This window comes from Capricornis sumatraensis, chromosome 2 (genome assembly GCF_032405125.1).
Source record: "Capricornis sumatraensis isolate serow.1 chromosome 2, serow.2, whole genome shotgun sequence".
NCBI classification, from domain to species: domain Eukaryota; kingdom Metazoa; phylum Chordata; class Mammalia; order Artiodactyla; family Bovidae; genus Capricornis; species Capricornis sumatraensis.
In genome coordinates this window covers 25,977,861-26,001,594 of record NC_091070.1, presented here as the reverse complement: position 1 = coordinate 26,001,594, position 23,734 = coordinate 25,977,861, and the positions used below count along the sequence as shown (strand labels likewise).

At 47.7% G+C, this 23,734-nt stretch overlaps 1 protein-coding gene across 1 annotated transcript in view; it reads right to left on the bottom strand.

Moving 5' to 3' along the window:
• SPTB (spectrin beta, erythrocytic) overlaps nucleotides 1–22,795 on the bottom strand; it is a 69,277-nt gene extending 46,482 nt beyond the window's left edge. Inside the window, exons 1-6 of the mRNA XM_068964338.1 lie at nucleotides 22,648–22,795; nucleotides 3,639–3,790; nucleotides 2,004–2,177; nucleotides 1,042–1,133; nucleotides 607–687; nucleotides 172–287 (exon numbers count right to left, since the gene is read on the bottom strand). Of these exons, the coding sequence (XP_068820439.1) occupies nucleotides 172–287; nucleotides 607–687; nucleotides 1,042–1,133; nucleotides 2,004–2,177; nucleotides 3,639–3,790; nucleotides 22,648–22,795 (763 nt within the window). The remainder of the gene's footprint in view (nucleotides 1–171; nucleotides 288–606; nucleotides 688–1,041; nucleotides 1,134–2,003; nucleotides 2,178–3,638; nucleotides 3,791–22,647) is intronic.
• Nucleotides 22,796–23,734: the final 939 nt, after the last annotated feature.

Here is a 23,734-nt window from a genome sequence, read left to right as displayed (position 1 = left end):
GAGACTACAATGGCTCCCAAGCAGGCAAGGGAGGCATCGGAGCCAGTCTGGAGCTGAAGAGCAGACAGAACAGAGCCCTGGTCCGGCCCCAGGCCCGCCTTGTGTCCCCGGCTTGCCCAACACTGCCACGTGCCACCAGGTGCCCTGCCCGTCTGGTGGGCACCAGCTCACCTTCAGGGTCGAGGAGCGGGATGATGCCCAGCTGACGCTCCGCCACTTCGAAGGCGTGTTCCAGGTTGTGCCGGGCGTTGGAGTCCTTCAACTTATCAAAGTCGATCAGGTCAGGCCTGGGGATGAAGCCAGACTGTTAGAGGGCAGGGGGCATGGTGTCCCCCACCAACAGGGCAAAGACCCTGGGCGGATGCAAGGAAGTGGGTGAGCCGGAGGAGTGAGAAGAGGACATGGGGTGGAGGAGGGAGCTGTGAGCACCAGCATGTGGGAAAGGAGGATTTAAGGGAGGTAGGATGCTGAGGGTGAGAGGAGCAGGCACAGTGGGTTTAACCTTCCTGTGGAGCTTGGATAGTAACCTACATGCTAAGTGCAAAGTATCCAAACCCCCCTCCCCGCAAGGGTTCCCCGGCTCCACAGCCTGCCCGCCCTTCTTACCGGTGCTTGTGGATCAGGGCGTTAAAGGCCAGGCCATCCTTCCAGCTGGAGGTGAAGTTGGTGACATTGACATGGGGGTAGCTGCATCCAAGAGAAACATTAAGACCTAAGAAACAGATTCTTTTGTGGTTCCTACAAGTGTGTGAAGGAGAGGGGTGGACCTGACCCTTCTCGAACAGCTTCAACAAGACAGCAGCTGTTAAGTCTCACAGAGAGGCTCCCCCATCAGATGGGCCCAAGAGACACTCACCCCCACAGACCCCACGGTCTGACCCAGGCAACTTTGGGATAGAATCCTACATTCCGGGCCTCTAAGAATCAGGTTGGGATAGACTTTGCATTGAATATGCCCAAGCTGCTATAGTTCTGGGTAATATGTGGGTGGGGGGTGAAGAGGGTGGTGGGGCATGGCAGCGGCTGGTCCCCAGGGCATACCCTGCTGTCTTCATCTGACACCACAGGAGCAATGCGTCCTTGGCCGAGCGCGTCTCACGACCTTCCTGAGTTTGGACAACGATGTCCTGAATCTGGGGGCACGGGAACAAGAGAGAGGAAACAGAGATTTGCATCTGGCCCAGAGTTCTCCCTGGAAGACCCCCTTTCCCTCTTTCCTCCTCTGGTTACCAGCCTTGCAGCCACTCCACAGGCTGAGGCCTCGGGTCCCAGAGGCCTGCTACCCTGCCGTACTCCCCAGGTCAGAGGAGACGGCTCCAATCAGAAACTCGAAGGGGAGGCCAAGAATAAATGCACGTCCCATTCCTCCTCGGGAGGCACGACGCTGTGAGGGCCGTGGGACAGCATGACTGTTGGAAGGGGTCGCATTTGGATTAGCGGCTCCTCTTGCCTTTCCATCCTCCCTGGTCCTGCCATTATTACCATTTCATCGTATACACCTGCAGCAAGAGGGACCAGACACCCGAGACCGCTTGCAGGACATCCTCAGGGCGGGAGTTGAGTGTTATTTTTCTTCTCCCGGCCCTTCCCTCCTCCAACTAGGTTCTTTCTGCCCCAAACCAGCAGGTGGAAGACCCTGCTTTCCTCCCCTTGGGCTTCCTAAATTTCCTTACATAACAGACCTGGACTTTCAGGGTGGGAAGAGAAAAACTTCTGACTGGAAAACACAGCAACAGATTTTCTGCACTGTCTTTGCAAATTTTGAATCAAACTATTTAGAAAACCAAAGAGTTACCCATGCGAAAGCAGCCAGATCTCAGTCCAGCTCCCAGTTTCTAGCTTCCCTCTCAAAAAGACCACGACACTGACTGGGCTGCTCACGCTCAGCCTCAGCAAGTTGGTGATGCTCAGGATGGTCTCTCCTTCCTACAAGCACTGTTGCTGGGGACACGCACGTGAACGCTCACACTCATTCACCGTCTTCTTAGGCCCTGGGGACCCACCTGGAAGCGCAGGATGATGGTCCAGATGAGGCCGAGGACCAGGCGGTGGTTGCCGTCCACGATGTCGTGGGAGCCCATGTTCTCCAGGTGCACGCGCTGCTCCCTCAGGAACTGCAGGGCCTTGTCCACATTCTCCAGGCAGTGGATGCGCATCTTTCCCTTCGTGGGCTTTGGCTGAGGGACGGCATTGCCCCCGTGGGCAGGGAAGAACCTCACGGTCACGCCTGAACCAGCTCCTATCATCAGCATCCACCCTCCATGCCAAACTCCACCTCCCAGCTCACTCCTCGACAACGCTTCAACCCCCCACTTTCAGCAAAGCTCAGGGGGTTCCCTCCCTTGAGCACCCAGAGCTCTGCAAGTGCGCTGTACCAGTACTGTTCCTCGGTCTAAACAGAACTTTCTGAGTGGTAATAGATGACATTCAGATAAGTAACACAACAGGGAGTTAACTGAGCACCTACTATGCACCAGGCACACTTCTAGAACTATTTACTGCTGATTGGCAATAAGAGTGGCTTTCAGTTTCGCAATTGATACTGGGTCCATCCTGCCATCCAACCTCCTCCCTTCTCACCCTTGAATGGCCCCAACCGAAGCTCAAGGGACCACCATTGCTGAGTAATTGCATCATCTGAAGGGTTCTTAGTGGTAACTCTCTCTAGTGGGCCTTCAGTGAAGGGTAAGAGGCATTCTTTAACTTCAGCCTGGAGTTGAAAAGGCAACAGAAGAATGTGGAATCTTTCATTCAAACCCCAAGGATCTTAGCCTACGTCATCAAGTACAGGTATCATTTTACACGTGGGAGAAATGAGACAAAGAAGGTCCTGCCTGGTAGGTCCAAAGTCACAGTGGAAGTGACTGAACAAACATGAGCCTTGACCTGGTTCTCCTGCAGTGGCAACACTGCTCCTGGGTGAGTTACAACTGAGAGGGCCTGAAATAAATCTCCACTTGTAAGAGTGATGGACACGCAGGAAAATATCTTCCACTCTTTCCTCCTGGTTCCACAAAGGATGCAAATTCTCCAGCTGGGTAATAGGATCTGTCTTAGCCTTTGCAAGGAGGCTGAGGGTAAGCTCACTGCAGGCCTGACAAAGATAACCAGATCCCAAGAGAAGAAAGTCAAGGGCTCTTCTTATGAAGGAATATGAAGGAGGTGGGAGTGGCCAGAAAAAAGCAAGACATTCTGAGACAATTCAGCAAAATTAACTAAAGTTTTGGCTGATATATTGGATGGAAAGTCATTGCATTTATGCTGGGACATACAGGTGGGGATAGTGGTAAAGAATCTGCCTGCCAATCCAAGGGACACAAGAGATGTGGGTTTGATGCCTGGGTTGGGAAGATCCCCCGGAGTAGGAAATGGCAACCCAGTCCAGTATTCTTGCCTGGGAAATTCCATGGACAGAGGAGCCTGGCGGGCTACAGTCTTTAGGGCTGCAAAGAGGTGGACATGACTAAGTGACTAAGCACAGCACATGTTTAGATGAATAAGTTCAGAGAACCAATCAGTCACATGGATACACGGCATCATTACTACTGCAGGTTGTGAGAAGTGGACAGGTCCCAGGCCGTGTCTTTCCTGCAGAAGGGACCCAGGACCAGCCACGGGGCCCAGGGGAGGGGCTTTACCAGCATCTCTCCGGAGAGCACCTCCAGCAGCTTGATGAGCATCCGCCCATCCCGCAGGTCCTTGTAGAGGTCGGTGATGCGGCAGGACACACGCGCCAGGTGCGAGTTTGCCCATTTCGTGAAGGTCTTCTTCTGAACAACTTCCCGCTCGTCTGGGTGGGGAGAAGAGCCTTGGGTGAGGTGCCTGAGACTGGTAGAGTCCATTTGCCATGTGATACGGGGCCAGAGGGTTTTTCACCTTAACCCAGAATTGCCCCATCCCTGGCAGAGGAGGTGGGTATATTTATTCTGTCCCATCTATCCTATTCCCCTCTGGGGAGCATTGGTGACCAGAGCGCAGCCTTTTGGTAACTTCCAGCACCATGGTATCAAGGTGCCCCGAACCTAGTCACCTGCTTGCCTGTGCCCATCAAATGCTCTGTACCCCTGGGTCAGGGAGCTCAGATTTCAACGTCAGGTTCACCTGTCCACTCACCCAACAAATACTCCCTCTGTCTAGAAGGCTTTCTCTCTGCCCCTCTACCTCATCCCATCCCTTTCACCTAACTCCTAGTCATACTTTAAGAGTTAGCGGAAACAGTGCTTCACTGGGAAGCTTTTGTGATCCCTAGGTTGGGTCTCCCCTGGTGTGCCCTGACCCCTACATCTGCATTGCTCATCTCTCCTTGTACTTGGATTCGTTGAAAGTCTTTCCTGCAAGATTGCAGGCTCCTTGAGTCCAGCAAAGTTGTCTGTCTTGTGCATCTCTATATCCCCAAAGCCTGGAGCACAGTAGGTCTCCAGAGCTGTACTGTAGCTGGCTGTGCGGAGGTTTATCCAGCTCCTATTCCAGGTCTCCTGATACATAAAAGCAAAACACACTGCCTGCCCTCAAGGAACTGCTGGTATGTAGGGAGAAGGAAGAACATGGAGACAATGAGATCACGTGGAAAATGCGATCCACGCTGGGTGAAGGGTAGCTGGGGCTTGGGCTGGAGGCTGTGCACTAAGTTCTCTTTCTTGCCTCCAGAATGGCAGGCATGATTTTCCATCTTCAGACCTGGGAAGCTGACACCCCCGGCCTGAATGAGCCTCAGTCCAAACCAAGATGCTGGCCCAGGCTTTGCCAGTTCAGGTGGGCTACCTCTTAGTACTTCCGTTAAAACAGTTACTGTAAAACAAATGCTGGTATCTGTTTGGTTAGGGCTGGGAAGCTTGACTGAGATGCTGGAGAGAAGACAGGGATGGGGACGTCAAAAAGAATGGAGGACAGGGTAAAAGAGAGAGAGAAGAGGAGCAGAAAAGATAGAAACAAGGAGAGCAGCTTAGTGAACAGCCTGCGGCAAACTGCTTCTGGGCAAACTGCTTCTGTGGCTGAGGGTTCCAGGTGGGAGCTGACCTGGCAGTATGGCTGGGCCATGGAGGGTCCCTGGGGAGAGTGTGCTCAGGTTGGTCACAGTCAGGGCAGACTCCGAGCAGTCCAGCCAGGAGGGAATGTCAGCGCCGTGAAAGCAGGATAAATGTTGGCTCAACTGAGCCCAAACCGTGGAAGGGCTGGCTTCTTCAATTATTAAATATCTGACTTAACAACAAGAGGAGCCCGGCCAGCATGGCCTCGAGGGGATACTCCTGGCGGTTCCTGAGGCTCACAGCATCCAGTTCCTTCTCACTTCGTGGCTATTTTGGTGTTAGCAACTCAGACCCTTTATTCGCTTATTCATTCATTCAGCAATTGCTCACTGTACAGACATTAGGTGCCAGGCTCTGAGTGGAGGTGGGGCATTCAAGAACAGGAATGAGTCCCCTCCTGATGCAGACAAACTTGATTATAAATATGATGAGTTCTGGAGTCACGTGTAAAGAATTCTCTGGAAGCCATCTAAATAAGACTTCTAAGAAGAGGAAAAATACTACAACTGACTGTACAAATCCACCATAACAAATATAAAATTAAAATGTGGCTTATTCATTCTGGGCCTCTGGGCAAAGTTTCAAGGGGGAAAAAACCCTTATTCTACTGAACCCTTCCCTGATTTCAAGATCTGCTTCAGCAAAATGTAACTAAACTTTTGATGATATTTTGGAAGGAAAGCAATTGAATTTAAGCTGGAACATGTTTAGATTCAACAGAGCCAGCCTCAGCCCTATGCCACAATGCATTCCCTAGAGATCAGACCGGCTCCGTAAAAAGCTAACCTTTCTAGTCTGTTGTAGAGGGTTTGTCCAAGGGGCTGGAATTTTTGTCCTTTAGGACGTAACTGTCTCAAAAAATCAAAGTCCTTTCTTTCCTTTACCTTTTCTTGTCTGTAAGAATCTAAAGAGTTCATTATGCGGGTGCTGAGACCTGTTTACTTGTGCTCAGCAAAGTGTAAGGAAGAGCTTCTAACTGGGACATGGAATTTGATTCTAGGCTGCCTGCCTGGCACGTGGATCGGTACAGATGTAAATCACCCTTACAGCTCTCCAGTTCTCAACAAATGACGTGTATGAGCCCTCTAAATGCTGGAGCTGCAGGTTTAGAGCTCAGGCAGGTAGCCTCCTGGCTACCTTTTACTTGAAGGCTGGGGTGCAATTGCCTAGGACACCAGGCACCCTGAAACAGTTTATAGTGTTGAGACAGGGGAAATATTCCAAGAGGCTCACGACTGTTAAGGAGAGGCAGGCCCCAAGGTGGGGATGATTTCCATCAGCTCGTAGCCCTGGCCGCTTCTCATCAACACGCTCCACGCTCACTCCCATCAGGTGCTCAGCAAAGCTGTCCGAGTGCAGGAGAGGGAGGGGAGTGGTGCAGAGCAAGCTGGGCTGGGAACCCTGGGGTGTGGACAGACCAGGGAGACAGCCAAGCATTGGGACTGCTGTCCCCTGGGGACCTGGGCCATTCTGTAGGGAACAACTGTGGAAAAGAGGCCTCAGCAAGGCCCTGCCATGGGCTAGGCCTTATTTCTGGAGCCCTAACTCTGCCAGTGAAGGACAAGGGGCAAGTCTACCAGCATGGCCTGACTTGAAAGCACCAGAACCTCAGAAAATACTCATCTCCACAACCATCAAGCTCAGGGCCTCTCCATTCCTGCCTGTTCCTCTCCCCTCTCTTCCTTGACTCTGGCCATCCTCCTCCGTCTCTAGAAAATTCCCCTTCCTCTCTGATCAGCGAGTTAGAATCACTGTCTGGGTATTGTGACCAGCTGATCTTCTTTTTACATTTCCCTTCACAGGTTTAGCTTGAGGTCAAATAAACCCAACACAATTCAAGTATTTACCCACTAATCAGTTCATACATGGAAAGCGCTTAAAATGTACCTGGCACACAGAAAGTTTGCGTAAATGTGAACTATCATTGTTATCGCTGATGTTACTATCATCTCTGGCTGCAAGGCCCAGATGCCACAAGAAGCATGAGAGGCTCACTCTCCCCAAAGGCCTCGCAATCTAGGTGAGGAAACCAGACAAAGACCCTCTAATAGTTTTATAGCCACTGAAGAGATTAAAGACCTTGATGCTGGGAGGGATTGAGGGCAGGAGGAGAAGGGGACAACAGAGGATGAGATGGCTGGATGGCATCACCAACTCGATGCACATGGGTTTGGGTGAACTCTGGGAGTTGGTGATGGACAGGGAGGCCTGGTGTGCTGCAGTCCATGGGGTCGCAAAGAGTCAGACATGACTGAGCGACTGAACTGAACTGAACTGAAGAGATAAAGGGCAGTTCATTTCAATAATACAAAAGCTGTCACAAGGTAATACTGGATCATTATCAGATAAAAAGCACACAGAATAAATAGTTAAGGATCAAAGAGGAGAGAGGTCATTTCTAACTGGATCATTTAAGAAGGGGCTTGTGAAGAAAACCATTTTGCACAGGCAGAGGAGGAAGGAGGGGACCCGTGACACGGGATACATAAAAGGGTGGTGCTTATTCAAGAGTTGCTGACTAGCTACAGGTAACAAGAAAATATGTGGGAAACAGGTTTTAAATGAGATGTGGAAAGCCTTGAAGGAAAAGCTAAGAAGTTTAGATTTAATCCTAGAGGCTAAAGGACCCACTGAAGTGACAGTAAGATCATTTCCTGAAAAAGGAATTTGGAAAACTCCCAATGATAGCAAAATGACAAAACATTTCAGCTTAAATTTTTAAAAAATTGTGCAAATTCTATATCAATCTAGAAAGTCTCCAAAGGCTCACCAAAGACTTGAACAAATGGAAAAAAATCACACAAAATTCTTGGATAGGAAAACTCAATATCATAAAGATGTCAATTTATCCTAAATTTATATATTTAATATTATTTAAATATATATAATATACATTTGAGGGGAAACTAGAAAAACAACTAGAAAACTCATTATAAAAATAGCTAAGAAAATTTCAGAAAAGAGTAATAAAGGGTAACCAATCTTCCCAGGTATTTTTCCTAACAAATATTATAGTATAAAGTTATAATAATGAAACTGTGTGATACTATCATATGGATAGACACATTAATGGAACAGAAATAGTCCCAAGTATATATAGGCATTTAACATCTGATAAAGGTGGCACTTCAAATATGAAGAGGAAAAATGGATTATTGGGTATAGGGTGTTGATAATAAGATCTCTTCAAGAAAATTAGAGATACCAAGGGAACATTTCATGCAAAGATGGCTCAATAAAGGACAGAAATGTTATGGACCTAAGAGAAGGAGAAGATATTAAGAAGAGGTGGCAAGAACACACAGAAGAACTATACAAAAAAGATCTTCATGACCCAGATAATCATGATGGTGTGATCACTCACCTAGAGCCAGACATCCTGGAATGTGAAGTCAAGGGGGCCTTAGGAAGCATCACTACGAACAAAGCTAATGGAGGTGACGGAATTCCAGTTGAGCTGTTTCAAATCCTGAAAGATGATGCTGTGAAAGTGCTGCACTCAATATGCCAGCAAATTTGGAAAACTCAGCAGTGGCCACAGGACTGGAAAAGGTCAGTTTTCATTCCAATCCCAAAGAAAGGCAATGCCAAAGAATGCCCAAACTACCACACAATTGCACTCATCTCACACGCTGGCAAAGTAATGCTCAAAATTCTCCAAGCCAGGCTTCAGCAATATGTGAACCATGAACTTCCAGATGTTCAAGCTGGTTTTAGAAAAGGCAGAGGAACCAGAGATCATATTGCCAACATCCGCTGGATCATTGGAAAAGGAAGAGAGTTCCAGAAAAACATCGATTTCTGCTTTATTGACTATGCCAAAGCCTTTGACTGTGTGGATCACAATAAACTGTGGAAAATTCTGAAAGGGATTGGAATACCAGACCACCTGACCTGCCTCTTGAGAAACCTGTATAAAGGTCAGAAAGCAACAGTTAGAACTGGACATGGAACAACAGACTAGTTCCAAATAGGAAAAGGAGTACATCAAGGCTGTATATTGTCACCCTGTTTATTTAACTTCTATGCAGAGTACATCATGAGAAACGCTGGGCTAGAGAAAGCACAAGCTGGAATCAAGGTTGCTGGGAGAAATATCAATAACCTCAGATACGCAGATGACACCACCCTTATGGCAGAAAGTGAAGAAGAACTAAAGAGCCTCTTGATGCAAGTGAAAAAAGAGATTGAAAAAACTGGCTTAAAACTCAACATTCAGAAAACTAAGATCATGGCATCTGGTCCCATCACTTCATGGCAAATAGATGGGGAAACAATGGAAACAGTGACAGATGTTTTTTTTTTGGGGGGGGGGGCTCCAAAATCACTGCAGATGGTGACTGCAGCCATGAAATTAAAAGACGCTTACTCCTTGGAAGAAGAGCTATGACCAGCCTAGACAGCATATTAAAAAGCAGAGACATTACTTTGCCAACAAAAATCAGTCTAGTCAAAGCTATGGTTTTTCCAGTGGTCATGTATGGATGTGAGAGTTGGACTATAAAGAAAGCTGAGTGCCAAAGAATTGATGCTTTTGAACTGTGGTGATGGAGAAGACTCTTGAGAGTCCCTTGGACTGCAAGGAGATCCAACCAGTCCATTCTAAAGGAGATCAGTCCTGAGTGTTCATTGGAAGGACTGATGTTGAAGCTGAAACTCCAATCTTTTGGCCACCTGATGGGAAGAGCTGACTCATTTGAAAAGATCATGATGCTGGGAAAGATTGAAGGTAGTAGGAGAAAGGGGTGACAGAGGGTGAGATGGTTGGATGGCATCGCCGACTCAATGGACATGAGTTTGAGTAAACTCCAGGAGTTAGTGATGGACAGGAAGGCCTGGTGAGCTGCAGTCCATGGGGTCACAAAAAGCTGGACATGACTGAGCAACTGAACTGAACTGAACTGATCTGATAAGACTCAGTGGCCATCCAGGAAAAATTAAGTTAAATTCACATCTCATATTCTAAGACAAATTTAATTTGGGTCAAAAATTGAAATGTAAAAAAGAAAACCATAAAAATACCAAAATCAATTATAGTAGAATGTTTTTTATGTTAGTGTAGGGAAGGGTTTTCTAATTCCAACACAAAATCCAAAGCTGTAAAATGAAAGACTAAAAGTTCAACTGCATTAAAAAATGTTTGTGCGGGATAAAACACCGTAAGCAAAGTCAAACAAATGAGGCAAAGTCTTTGTAACTCACATCACAAAGGGCTAACTTACCTTGTAGGTAAAGAAAATCTATAAAAGAATGAGAAAAAAGACCAATAATCCAATAGCATAAAGAAGTAAGAATGTGAACAAAGAGTTAACAGAAAAAAATTGTATAAGTCTCTTAGATGTATAAAAAATTATCCCAGCTATTTATTCATTATAGAAATACAAACTAAAACACACACAAACCTAATACACAGTCCTTAATTAGTTTAAACAAATTAATGATAAAAGACATCTTTGAGACAACAGGAAAATTTGAATATTAAGTGGGTATTAGATTGTATAAGGGAATTATTAATTTTATTAGGTGGCTGCAGTCCATGGGATTGCGAAGTCGGACACGACTGAGCAACCTCACTTTCACTTTTCACTCTCATGCATTGGAGAAGGAAATGGCAACCCACTCCAGTGTTCTTGCCTGGAGAATCCCAAGGACAGAAGAGCCTGGTAGGCTGCCGTCTCTGGGGTCGCACAGAGTCGGACACGACTGAAGTGACTTAGCAGCAGCAGCAGTGACAATATTATAGCTAAGTGGGAAATGCTCTTGTTATTCAGATATTCATGCTAACCTATTATGATAAAATAAGAGGAGAATGTCATAATAATCTTCACTTTACTTTAAAAATATTTCAGCCCCAACATGAACAAGCAAATATGGCCAAATATTAACAGTTCTTAAATTTAGGTGATAATTCATTTTACTTTTATCTCTACTTTCTCACGTTTGAAAATTTTCATACTGACAGTACAAAAGTAAAATGAAAGTACATCAAGACACTATGTTTTACTTATCAGATTCACAAAGATCCAAAAGTGTGATAAAATACCATGTTGGCAAGGAAGTGGGGGAGAAAACATTCATATGTTTTTGGAGAGGGTGTAAAAGACAATTTGGCAAGATGGATCAGAATTATAACTGTACTTACTTTGGGACCCAGTAATTCCATTTCTAGGGATTTATCCTTCAGATAGACATACATTTGCAAAATGACACATATCAGCTTATTCACTGCATTTTTGGAAATAGCAGATGATTGGAAATACTCTAAATGTCTACCAATAGAGGGCTGGTTAAATTAAAATTATGTCTAGACCATGGAATACTATATCTGCAAAAAGAATGAGAAGGCCATTTGTGTACTAATATAAAATGATCTTCAAGATACACTGGGTGGGGAAAAAAGGACAATAAGGGACAATATATGGTGGGGAAAATCTGAGAAAAACAATATAGACTATTTGCTAATATATGCAAAAAACATTCCTGGAAAGATACATGAAAACCTGGTAACACTACTTATGGGAAAAGAACTGAGTCTGGAGAACTGAGATGGGAATTGTTCTTGTTCAGTTGTGTCTGACTTTTTGTGACCCCATGGACTGCAGCACACCAGGCTTCCCTGTCCTTCACTATCTACCAGAGTTTGCTCAAATTCACATCCAGTGTGTCAACGATGCCATCCAACCATTTCATCCTCTGTTGCCTTCTCTTCCTGCCTTCAATCTTTCCCAGCATCAGGGTCTTTTCAAATGAGTCTGCTCTTTGCATCCAAAGGATTGGAGTTTCAGCTTCAGCATCAGTCCTTCCAATGAATATTCCAGACTGACTTCCTTTAGGATGGACTGCTTGGATCTCCTTGCAGTCCAAGGGACTCTCAAGAGTCTTCTCCAATACCACGGTTCAAAAGCATCAATTCTTCAGCGCTCAGCTTTCTTTATAGTCCAACTCTCACATCCATACATGACCACTGGAAAAACCATAGCTTTGACTAGACTGATTTTTGTTGGCAAAGTAATGTCTCTGCTTTTTAATATGCTGTCTAGGCTGGTCATAGCTTTTCTTCCAAGGAGTAAGCGTCTTTTAATTTCATGGCTGCAGTCACCATCTGCAGTGATTTTGGAGGCCCCCCCCCCCAAAAAAAAAAACATCTGTCACTGTTTCCATTGTTTCCCCATCTATTTGCCATGAAGTGATGGGACCGGATGCCATGATCTTAGTTTTCTGAATGTTGAGTTTTAAGCCAACTTTTTCAATCTCTTCTTTCACTTGCATCAAGAGGCTCTTTAGTTCTTCACTTTCTGCCACAAGGGTGGTGTCATCTGCATATCTGAGGTTATTTATATTTCTCTCGGCAATCTTGATTCCAGCTTGTGCTTCATCCAGCTTGGCCTTTCACATGATGTACTCTGCATAGAAGTTAAATAAGCAGGGTGATAATATACAGCCTTGACGTACTCCTTTCCCAATTTGGAATGAGTCTGTTGTTCCATGTCCAGTTCTAACTGTTGCTTTCTGACCTGCATACAGATTTCTTAGGAGGCAGGTAAGGTGGTCCGTCTATTTATTCCTGCTATGGCTTCCTATAAAATTCCTTGACTGTTTCTTGTCTCTCTCTCTTATCTCTGTTAGAAATCTGCTCTCAAAAGTAGAAAATAAAAAAAAAATTAAAGTAGAGAATAGCAGCCCAAATATTCAACAGGGGATTATTTCATGGTTTTGGCACATTTATATATATGAATAAGGTGGAAGAACTTCCAATAGCAAGAAAAGATATTATATTTTAAGGGAAAATTCAGATTATAACACTACCTGTATAATATAAAACTACAATATAATATTGTAGACCTATATACATAGACTCATAGAAAAAAGCTAATGATATACTATATTATAGTGGTGTGTTAAGACTGTGGGTGACACTTTGTTTTGCTTATCTATGTTTACTAAAATATCTGCAATGTACATACATAACTTTTATAAGAAACAACAGATGTCATAAAGAAAAATGGGACATAGAACTCAAATCCCAAAGGACAAATGACTGATTAAAAGTCAAAATGTATCCTTCTTAAGGAAGTCTGAATTTTCACCAGAGCATGGCTTTAAGCTATGGGTAAAGCTAGGTGGTCAGAAAGGCAAGTGGGAGAAAAGGTACCAAGGGAGACCTTGGATCAATAGCCTGGCCTGGAAAGAAGCATTTACTTTTTTTGCAGGATTACAAAGGGATTTCCCTCCATTTCATGCCAGGAAGACAAGAGCTTAGATAACCTGAGAGAGGGATATCCGAACTTGTGACAAACCCCAACAGTATAGATACCAACCCATCATAAAGCCTAGCGTGGGGCAGACTCTCAGGGACACGGCATAAATGATCCTGCTGGCACAAATTCTACTCCTCCTGTTTAGTCTGGGGAGGAAGTGTTCTTTCCACCAAACAACTTTCATCATACTGGCATTGTGAACAGCCTGGGCACAGTTCTTCTGCCCATAAGGATTTCAAAGCCAACTAGGGTTGATCCTAAGAGAAAACTTAAAGATGCTTACTACATATGCATCTGCATATATTCATATATACAGATATACAGATTCCTTTAAATGCAAGAATAAAGCACACAAGACTGACTCTAAAAGTGAGCAAAGTTAAACACTAAGATGCTGGTTAACTAGATCTGGGTAGATTAACACAAAGGAAGATTATAAAGCCATGAAAATTATAATCTGCATATTTACAGGCATGAGAAGATATTAATAATATATTTCTCAGTGAAAAACAGTCTAAGATTATAGATGCTGTCTATATTTATACATAGTCTATGTATATGTATAAATACAAAAATGTATCCATAGACATTATAATGTCTATATGGGGTATTCACAAATGTCTATACTTTCTTTTTAATCAGTTTTTCTAATCTTTTCTACACTAAATATATATTCTTATGTAATAAAAATGTTTAAAGCTATAAATCACTCTATTTTTAAACTATAAAAGAGGATTTTTATGTATTTTTTAATAAAATAGGGTTTTTATATACTATAGGAAAAGTTTAAATTTAAAATATTTCATGTGAACAAATGAAGAAATGAAGCCACCAGTCTTCCCTGGTGGCTCAGACGGTAAAGAATCTGCCTGCAATGTGGGAGATCTGGGTTCTATCCCTGGGTTGGGAAGATCCCCTGGAGGAGGGTAAGGCAACCCACTCCAGTATTTTTGCCTGGAGAATCCCCATGAACAGAGGAGCCTGGCAGGCTATAGCCCATGGGGTCGCAAAGAATTGGACATGACTGAGCAACTAAGCACAGCACAGCTTGTGAAGAAGGCTAGTTTTGATCCAGGGCTTGAAGATGATAATACTTCCTGAATGGCAGGGAAAGGAGGAGGGGTCTCTGGTGAAAACTTGCAAACCCATATGTGTGTGTACATATGTGTGTGAAGGTGTATGCGTGCATGCTTTGGGGGTGAGGGTGAGAAGAGTTTACCAGAGCAAAGAAGTCAAAGGACAGTCTATGGAAACTGAACTTTATCCTCCAGGAAAAGAAGAGCCAGATAAAGTGATACCTCACTAAAAATTCGCTGGAGGAGAAAGATTCTAACCACCCTGCATAAATGGGATTGGACAAGGGAGAGGCTGGAGGCCAGGAAACTCGCTCAGAGGCAGCAGCAAAAGTCTGTCTGATGTGCCAAGGCCTCATTGACATGTGAACTCTGGGAATGAAATGACAGGAGATGATCTGGACAACATCCCAGGACAAGGGGCAGCTGGCCCTGGCAGGTGACAGCATTGGGAGGCTGTAAGACAGAAGTAAAAACGAGTTCAGGGTTTTGATTAAAGAGGCTCAAGAGGCTGGTGGTGAAAGGAACATGGGAAGAGATGTCTCAGATGGAGTGCCGAGGAGGAGATAATGCAGACCTGAAGGACATTCAAGTGCTGTCGCCTCAACAGCAGAGGGCTGATCTTAATAGCCTGGGATTCTAGGCTTGTCCTGGCCCTTCCTGCTGTGGGACTTCCCTTGTCTAGAAAGGGGAGGGCAATAGTTACACCTTGCCAACTTCAGAGTGGTTGAAGGGCCAGTGAGATCTGGATAAAAAGCACCTAGAACACGAAGCAGCTGTACAAACACCAAGCACCGCTGTCATGCATGCAGGTGGTGGCTGCATGGAGACAGGACACTTGCTGAGAACACGAGGCCGCAGAAGTCAAAGACAGTCCAGGATTCAGCCTCAGCCTAGCTGTTAATGAACAGAGAGAATTTCTGGAGAACCCACTGATTTACTGAAAAGGGTCAATTCCCTTCTCCCAAGCCAGGAGTCAAAGCTCCGAGGTTCAGGGTAAAGACACGTGGTCAGCCCTGCCCCAGGGAGCTTCTCCCCAGGTTCTGAGCTGGAAAGTCCTCCTGCAACATCTGATTCAAGCCCCTTATGTTACAGGTGAGGAACCCAAGGCCCAGAGAAGGAAAGTAAGTTGGCCAAGGTCACCACACTGGGGAAAGTGTGATGGCAACAGGAGGACAGAAGAATTATATGGTGGGGATGAACCACTTTTCTGCTCCTGGTGGCCACCAAGCTGACTCTCCCTGCCACCTTCTCTTTCCTGGACATTTGTGGAGCCTCTCCACAACCTGTTCTCCCCACTGAGGTTAGAATGATCTTTCAAAGCTAAACGTAACCACATCACTTCTTTGTGGTGGGTTGGGATGCATGCTAACTTCCTTCATAGCTCAGCTGGTAAAGAATCCACCTGTGATGCAGGAGACTCCGGTTCAATTTCTGGGTTGGGAAGATCTGCTTGAGAAGGGATAGGCTACCCACTCCAGTATTCTTGGGCTTCCCTTGTGGCTCAGCAGGTAAAGAATATGCCTGCCATGTGGGAGACCTGGGTTAGATCCCTGGGTTGGGATGCATGCTGATGGGTCGGGAGCAGCACCGTCTGTCTGTCAGGCCCTTTCCTGAAGGCCACAGTCTCTGTCCTGAAAGCCTACAGCTCTTCTGTTGAAAATTCTCACCCTTTGATGCTTCAACTCTGCCGGTCCTTTGCAAGCAATCCCCTCATCAAACATCACCACTATGGGTTACCTGCTGCTTCTTGCCAGGACCCTGAGGATACTCAAGGCCTTTGAAGGCCCCTGGTGACTTGGTTCTTACCTGCCCCTCCTATCTCCACTCACTCATCCCACACTCTTACCAAACAAGCCCCCACTCCTCCTTGGACAAACTATAAGCTGTGGATTATGTTATAAATGCACAATTCCTAGTCAGTCTTCATAGCATTTATCCTAATTTGTCATGACATACATGTCTGCATGTACAAAGACACATGTGTGGCTATTTTTTTTCAATATTTAATTGGGAGATAATTGCTTTACAATGTTGTGTTGGTCTCTGCCATATGCGAACATGAATCAGCCATAATACATGTGTCCCCTCCCTCCTGAGCCTCCCTCCCACCTCCTACTCCCATCCCACCCCTCCAGGCTGTCACAGAGCACTGGGTTGAGCTCCCTGTGACATACAGAAAATTCCCACTGAGATCTATTTTACATACGGTAATGTGTATGTTTCAAGGCTACTCTCTCATGTGTGACTATTTGATTGATTTCTTTCTCACTAGACTGTAGAATGAGACTCCCTGGTTGATCCAGTTTTCAGAGTCTGAAGGCCAAAGGGTTTGGAGTCAAAAAATGCTGCCTGAGACGCAGCTACCGGCCTCCCTGTCATTCTGTCTCTGTGACAAGATATAAAGGGATAATGAACAATTGCTTCAGTTGCTCTGAAAATGACACTCTTGGCACCTCTTCAGCCAAGCAGCAGGCAGGGGGGGTGCCCTGTGGGGGTAGAGGGGCGGGGGTGTTGGCTGCTCCCAGGAGCCAGAAGCACAGGCAAGGCCTGGTGTCAGGACCTGCCTCTGGGAATGAAGCTGACAGTCCACAGGAATGGCCTGCCGATGGAGGAAGCTATTAACATGGCTCACTCAGACTGCAGTCCACGGGGAGGGAACAGCATCTCATGATTCACCTCGGTGTATTAATATTGGATAAAGCATCTTCATGATGATAGATAGCAGTCACCCAGAGAAGGGGAAGAGCCGCAGTTCTGCAAAGCATTCTCAGAGAAGAACATCCCCTTTTATTGAGAGGGGATGATGGGAGAAAGTGTATGCCCTGGGCAGGAGAAAACTGCCCTGACCACACAGTGCAGTCGGCACGATGGCCTCTCGCGTAGGTTGGGCTGCACAGGTAACCAGCAGGCTTCTCCGCACAGTGGTTTGTCTCAGAGGAAGGAGGGGGACTCACAATGGCTGACCTCCAAGAGAAAGCTGCTGAGCCAATTATTTTTTTTTCTTCTGACAGTACATTAAAATGATGGCTGATGATTAAAGATATTTCCGTGAATAGTACATTTCCCCAATATGTGGTCTCTAAATAGAACTCCATTCCACGTTTTTAAATCACAGAAGAAAACATCTTAAAAAGCTCTCACTAATGACACCATCTTTGTTCTCACAGGTAGCTTAAGAGAGACATTTGGGCTGTGCACATCTGATGGATGGCTTTTGGTCTCCAGCAGCTGCTTTTGGAAACTGTCATCTTACCAGGCTGCCAAGAAGTTGCTGAACCCTCCTGGCACAACCGTGGTGAAGCCCTGCTTTCTGAAAGAAATCATTCACCCTCTGGACACAAAGCTCTTCTCCAGCAACTGGGGCACCTGGGCTCAGCATCATCCTGGGGCAGGTGGGGAAAGGGGAGAGTCGGGGGAGGCCAAGCATCATTTTTTACCACCAAGACCAAGCAGGAATCCACAGGAGTGACTGGGGTGTCAAGGCCAGCAGGGCGGGGGGAGCACCACTGACCGCTGCGTCCGAGGACCACTCTCCCAAGGCTCTGATGGAAAGCCTGCTGGCCACAGACCTTAACCTGGGGACCTGGGTTCAGTGGGTCTGAAAGACGTTCCTGGTTCCCAGCGGAGCAACTGCATGCTTCAGAGCACAGGGACACAGCCTGCAGTACCCTGTTGTGTTCTCTGAATCATCCCTGACCAACCTCGCCATCGGCCTCACCTCATTTCCAGCAAGAAGGCGACAGAGAGAACGCGGGAAGGAGGCACGTCTCTAGTTCGAAACATCACTTGCATTCCAAATTAGAGGCAAAAGCAGAGTGGGCTACACAGTTTCGTGCACTTGGTCTTAAAAGGCTCTGAGTAGTCTGTCCCTTAGTAAATGTTCAATGGGCCAAAGAAGGGGAGGAAGGACATGTCGGTCCTCCCCTCCCCACAGCCTCCTCAGGAGGCCCCAGTCTGCTCTCTGCATCACCGCCGTCCAGATGTCTCTGCACTGAGGAGCTGGAAGTTACACAGCGGGCGGCACTTGAGAGGCGGGGAAGCTGAGCTGTGTGCGTGCGCAAGACAAGCAGGGGACGTGGCGAGGATAAGGCACAGGGTTTCTTTTCTCGGGGCACCTTTCTGTTGCTTTCCTCCACTCCTACCCCCCTAGCTGGGTCACATCTGCCCTGAGCCAGCACCCTCACCCAAATCTTGGGGGTACACAATTGAGAGCAAGGCTGTGTGCAGGGACGAGGCCTCCTCTGGGCGTTCAGGCCAGAAAATCCCCACAGCCTGCAGTCCCTCATGCAGACTGGCAAGTGCTTACCCAGTGGCGCCCAGGGTGAAGGACAGGAGATGGGGTGAGACACAAAGGGGGAGACACAAAGGCTGGAAGTCTTGGAGGGATGGGAACGTGGGCCCTCCAGCTGCCTTCCTTCCTCCAGTCTTTCAAGGCAAGTCCCACAAGCAGGCAGGTGCCAGAGGCAGGCATCAAAGCAGAGGACGGCCTCCTGTTCGGGAAGAAGCCTCAGGACTCACCCGCCACTGAACCTCAAGAAGCGCTGCCAGCTTTAGAGGCCAACACTGAGAGCAGCATTTGCCCGGGGACCTACCAGGCTTCCAATCCTCCCCTTGCATCGCCAAGGTCAAATCCATCCCCATCCAGGAGCCTCCCCCTTTGCTTTAGTCAGGCTGATCCAGTTTCAAATGCAGCGTAATTCATTCTGGAGAGAAGTCAGGTATCTGTATACCAAGGTGGAGGTTTCCAGGCAGAGTAACCAGATGGCTTGTTTATTTTGACTCCAGGAGGAAGAGCTGGGAATGATTTGAAAGGCAGGAGAGAGACTGTCTCCTCTGGAGCTCAGAGGAAGGTGACTTAGGAGGCAGAATAGACAGAGTCCACTTAACCAGATGCAAGTCTTCTAACCACGGGTCACTAAGTAGAGAGGGACCAGGAGGCACTGCCACACTAAGAAGGGCATCTAAGAAGGCCCCATCATCCTTGGTTTATCGGGTCTTCCCATCACCCACCTAATGGCAGAGATACACCTGGGATCCAGACTGGATGCCTAGGAAGAAAGTGCTACACAGCAGGGGGCTTTGTCCCCATGGCCCCTGGGTCTCTGGGGACAAAGCCAAGAGCTCCAGGCACAAGCATTAGCCTAATTTTACTGGTTCCTGGCTCCTTTTCAGACACAACCCTTCTAAGACAAAGCAGGGTGGTGGTTAAGAGGGAAGAAAATGACCCCAGAATGGCCAAGGTAACTGGGACATTGTCTGGACTGATGATCGCAAATATTTGAAGTTGGGAGAAGACAAGGGACAGAAAGGTACTATTAATATTCCTGGGAGTTCCCTGGCAGCCCAGTGGTTAGGACTCTGCACGTTCACTGTTGAGGGCCTGGGTTCAATCCTTGGTCAGGGAAATAAGATCCCACAAGCCGCTGGGCTGGAAAAAAAAATACTGTTCCCAAATAGATTTCCTGTAAATACTAACATTCATCAAGGGATTTAATTAATAAAAAACTTTCATAAACCTTATCTTACTTGATCTTCACAACAACCTTGGCAAAATACTACGGTCTTCATTTCGTAAAACAGGAGACTGAACTGTCCTCCAAGGTGGTAGCCTCAACGGTGGAACCAGGATCTGAATCTGGGTCTTGTGACATTTTCCTCCTCACTCCAGGACCTTCAATTTCAGATGGAAAAGGCCAGGCCAACCTCCCCAGCCCTGCCACGTGTACCTATGAAGCAGATCACCACCATCTTAAAAGAAAAACAGGGCTGCATGCCTTCCTTGCAATAATACACCTAGGAGTGAGGAGCGGCCGTGGAGAATGCAGAAATGGTGCAGACCAAAGGTAGCTTCAGCTCCCTCAGCCTCTTTGGTTAGGCTGACGGCTGCCTGGACTGCCAGGGGAGCCCCAAAGATGGCACTGAAGAGAAAAACATCAAGAAGTTAAAACCGGTAGAGATCTGGGTGTAGGAGGCTATTGCTCCCTGCTTCTGCTCTGCCCACCCACCAGAATAGTCAGTTTGGCCACTCTGCCTCGGACCTTCTCAAAGCTTTAGCTTCTCCCACAGATCACTCAGAGTGGGCTCTCAGGAGAGGAAAGTCAGTAAACTGGTTAGGGTTTTATTTGTTTAAAAAAAAACCCTGAATAGACTCCAAACTTGGGTGTGTACTTGCTAGCCAGATGTTCTAAACGGCTAAGATCCAGGCATGTAACTCTATGCTCTGTGGTTCTGCTCCTCCTGGGGGGCTTTCAGATGCTAAGACAGAGGACATGTACACTTGCAGTGAGGGATACACAGGCTGAAGGACGCTCTTTCCCGATGAACCGGCTCAACTTACTTCCACCAGTTTCCCAGGCTGCGCATCAATCAGACCAGGCTGCCATACATATCAGCCAACTGGACCAGCTCTAAACCCATTGTCCTGTAAGCCACACACACCCTCCAGTCCCCAGCCCAAGGACCACCTCTTCCACAAACAAGTCCCTGCTTCTCCCTGTGTCTCCCGCTTTGTTCTCTCATTGCTATTTAATTATGTGTCTTTCCCATAGTTCTTCTCTAATTCTATTCTTGCTCAATAATTATGACCATCGTTTATTTCCTTAATAGATCATAAACTCCTCAGAGACAGATACTATGTTGAATCCAATTCTGTGCTCCCCCTTATCCACGTTCATGTCTGGGTAGAGGTTCAGCTTTGCACACAGTAGGAATATGACTGATAATTGTTAAAATGGAATTTACCCTGGTTTCTTCAAAAACAGGCTATCTGTGAAACACAAAAGACAGCCCCACCCCTCAGGCTGCCCTTTGACAAACTTTTACGGAGTATGGTACCCTCTCCCCGCAGGTGTATCTCAGGGTCACGGCAGCCAGACCTAGCCAGCACAAGACACAGAGAAAGTCAAACCAGACTGGCAAAGGCAAGGGCTTCAAGGCTGGTTATTTAAAGAGGTTAAAATTACATAAGCAAAAGCAAGGGACTGGTGCTGTTATACATCCCCAAGGAAAACCAAGGAAGGATTTTGTGGGGTCAGGGGTGGCGAGGAGGAAATGAGGGAAGAAGAAAGGGAGTTTCCTGCAAAGAGCAAGGACCAAACGGGTGATGGCTGAGACCTGAAAGGATTCCCCACCACCACAAGGAGCGAGACACAGCATCCCTTTTGCAGGGATGGGAGGCCTGGACACTCCTGAGATGAGGGGTCATCATGGTCTCAGAGAGGCCCTGCTCATGCCTCCAGGTGCTGGAGAACTGGGCACCAGGGAGCAGAATGCGGGGAGGGGAGGTGGAAGAGAACCACCAGCAACCTCAGAGAGGGCCTTGAGCACTGGCGGAGGGAGAACCACCCCAGAGAGTGCTTACGGGAAAGGCTGTGCCCTTCATACCAGGCGGAAGATGGAACCACCACCGACGGGGAAACAAGTCTGATCTGGGCCAGTCACTGATGGAGCAGGTGAAGGAATCCACCCCTTTCCTGGGATAAAGCCACACAACCCCCCCCCCCCCACCACCACCACCACAGGACCTAAGCTTTCTTTATTGGTTGAGGACTTAGGGTCAGAACACAGCTACCCTGGGACAGGTTCCAGGGGGCAATGGTCATAGTGATTGGTGAGGGGAAAAATTCTCAAGAATCAGATCTCAGCCAGCAGGGGAAAGAGAAGCCATTTCTACTAGAGATTTGAAGATCTCTCTCTCCCTCCCCCCCCCCCCCCGCCCCCATCCCTTATACACAAACACATCTATTATGAACCTGCTAAGTAAAAATCTAATTCCAGTTTAAGTATAAGAGGTTTAGTCCAGAAAATCCTCCTCTCTGAGGCAGTGTGGGGAAGATCTTATCTGTTCTCCATTTCCTATCAAATCGCCCTTTTTCCTTTTGGGGCCACAGAGATGATGAGAATTCCCCTATCCAGGACCAGGCAGGAGATCGAGGTACAGAATGAGGCCTACGCCCCTCTGCCCGGCTGACCCACCCCTCACAGGCTCTTTCGCCCAGACCTCCTCTTTACTTCTGACTGCAGCCACAGGTCATTCAGGGCAGAGGACAGGGCCCACCTGGCACCACTTTCCGCCTGGAAGAAAGCTGAGGACACGTGGGAGGAGAGGCTGCCTACCCTGTGCACACTCCCAAGGGGCCCTGGCCTCTGAGCCACGTGGCCACATCTCCATCGTCTCCCTGCCAGGGCTCACGCCAGCACACCCAGGGGATTCATCACAGGCAGGAGGGCAGTGAACCTTGGGATTAGGAGAGTGGCTGTCCTAACCCCCACGGCCCCAAAGAGTACCTGCCAAGGCCTTGATCCGGGACCTCTCAAAGAGCCTGGCTGAGCTGTTGTCATTATCCAGCTCATCATCCGGGCCGTCCCAGCGGGCATTGATCCGGCTGTACGGCGGCTGGTTGCCCACGTTTTCAAACTCCGTGGCTGATGTCATGTCAGCAGGCTGTCCGCAGCTACGCCTGCCTCAGTCTTCATGGAAGGGTCCCTGGTGGGGGACAGTAACACAGTCAGAGGGTTAGCACCCAGCCCCTCGGACTTTGTCTCAGGGAAACTTATTTGGAGCGGCTGGTAGGAGCAGGTCCTTATGGGAGCGGCACATGGTGCCCTGTGCCCGGCCACAGCTGACCAGGGGTCACTGGGTCACCCGGCAGAAAATACAGCAGCAGCAGCAGCAGCCCCAACAACAGTAACGGGGACAGTGCCAGCGGGGACAGAGGGCTGCAGGCGGCAAGGGTCAGGACAGCCAGCAGGTGGGGATGTCGGGCGCAGCAAGCCTGCTTCCTCCAAACCCGCTGCTACGGCCACAGAGGCGGGTGGCTCTCCAGGGAGCCAGAGGCTGGCAGGGACGAACTGGGCAGAGCAGCGCTACCCTATGACCTGGGGACCCAACCTGGAGGGGAGGTGGGGACAGGGCAGGAGAGGGAGAAGCTGGGAGCTGGTGGAGTCTGACTCAAACGTGAACCAGTGGGGAGAGAGGCAAGCATGAGCTTTGAGATGCCACTGGTGCCGCCAACCCGGAAGCTGCACTGGGGAATGTTAACTCCTCCCAGAGGCTCCCAAGAACCCTCTGAGTTCTTGGCCTGCAGCCAACAGTCAGAAAGCTGGCTCTTGCTTTTGCCTTCTCTGAAGTGTGCCCAGGTGCTTGGACAAGCTCTCTGGTTGCATCTCAGGACAGACCATGGAGCCAGATCAGCCTGCTGTCCCTCTGAGGCCATCAGCATGATGGTGGGGTGTGGTGGCGAGGGGATCCCACAGGCGACAGAGCTGTGTGTGCTCATCCGTGCTGTGCATATGGGCGGCAGGAGCACTGGGTCCCTACTCGCCTGTCATGTGTCACGCTTATGCTTTCATTCATAATTAATTCACATATGCG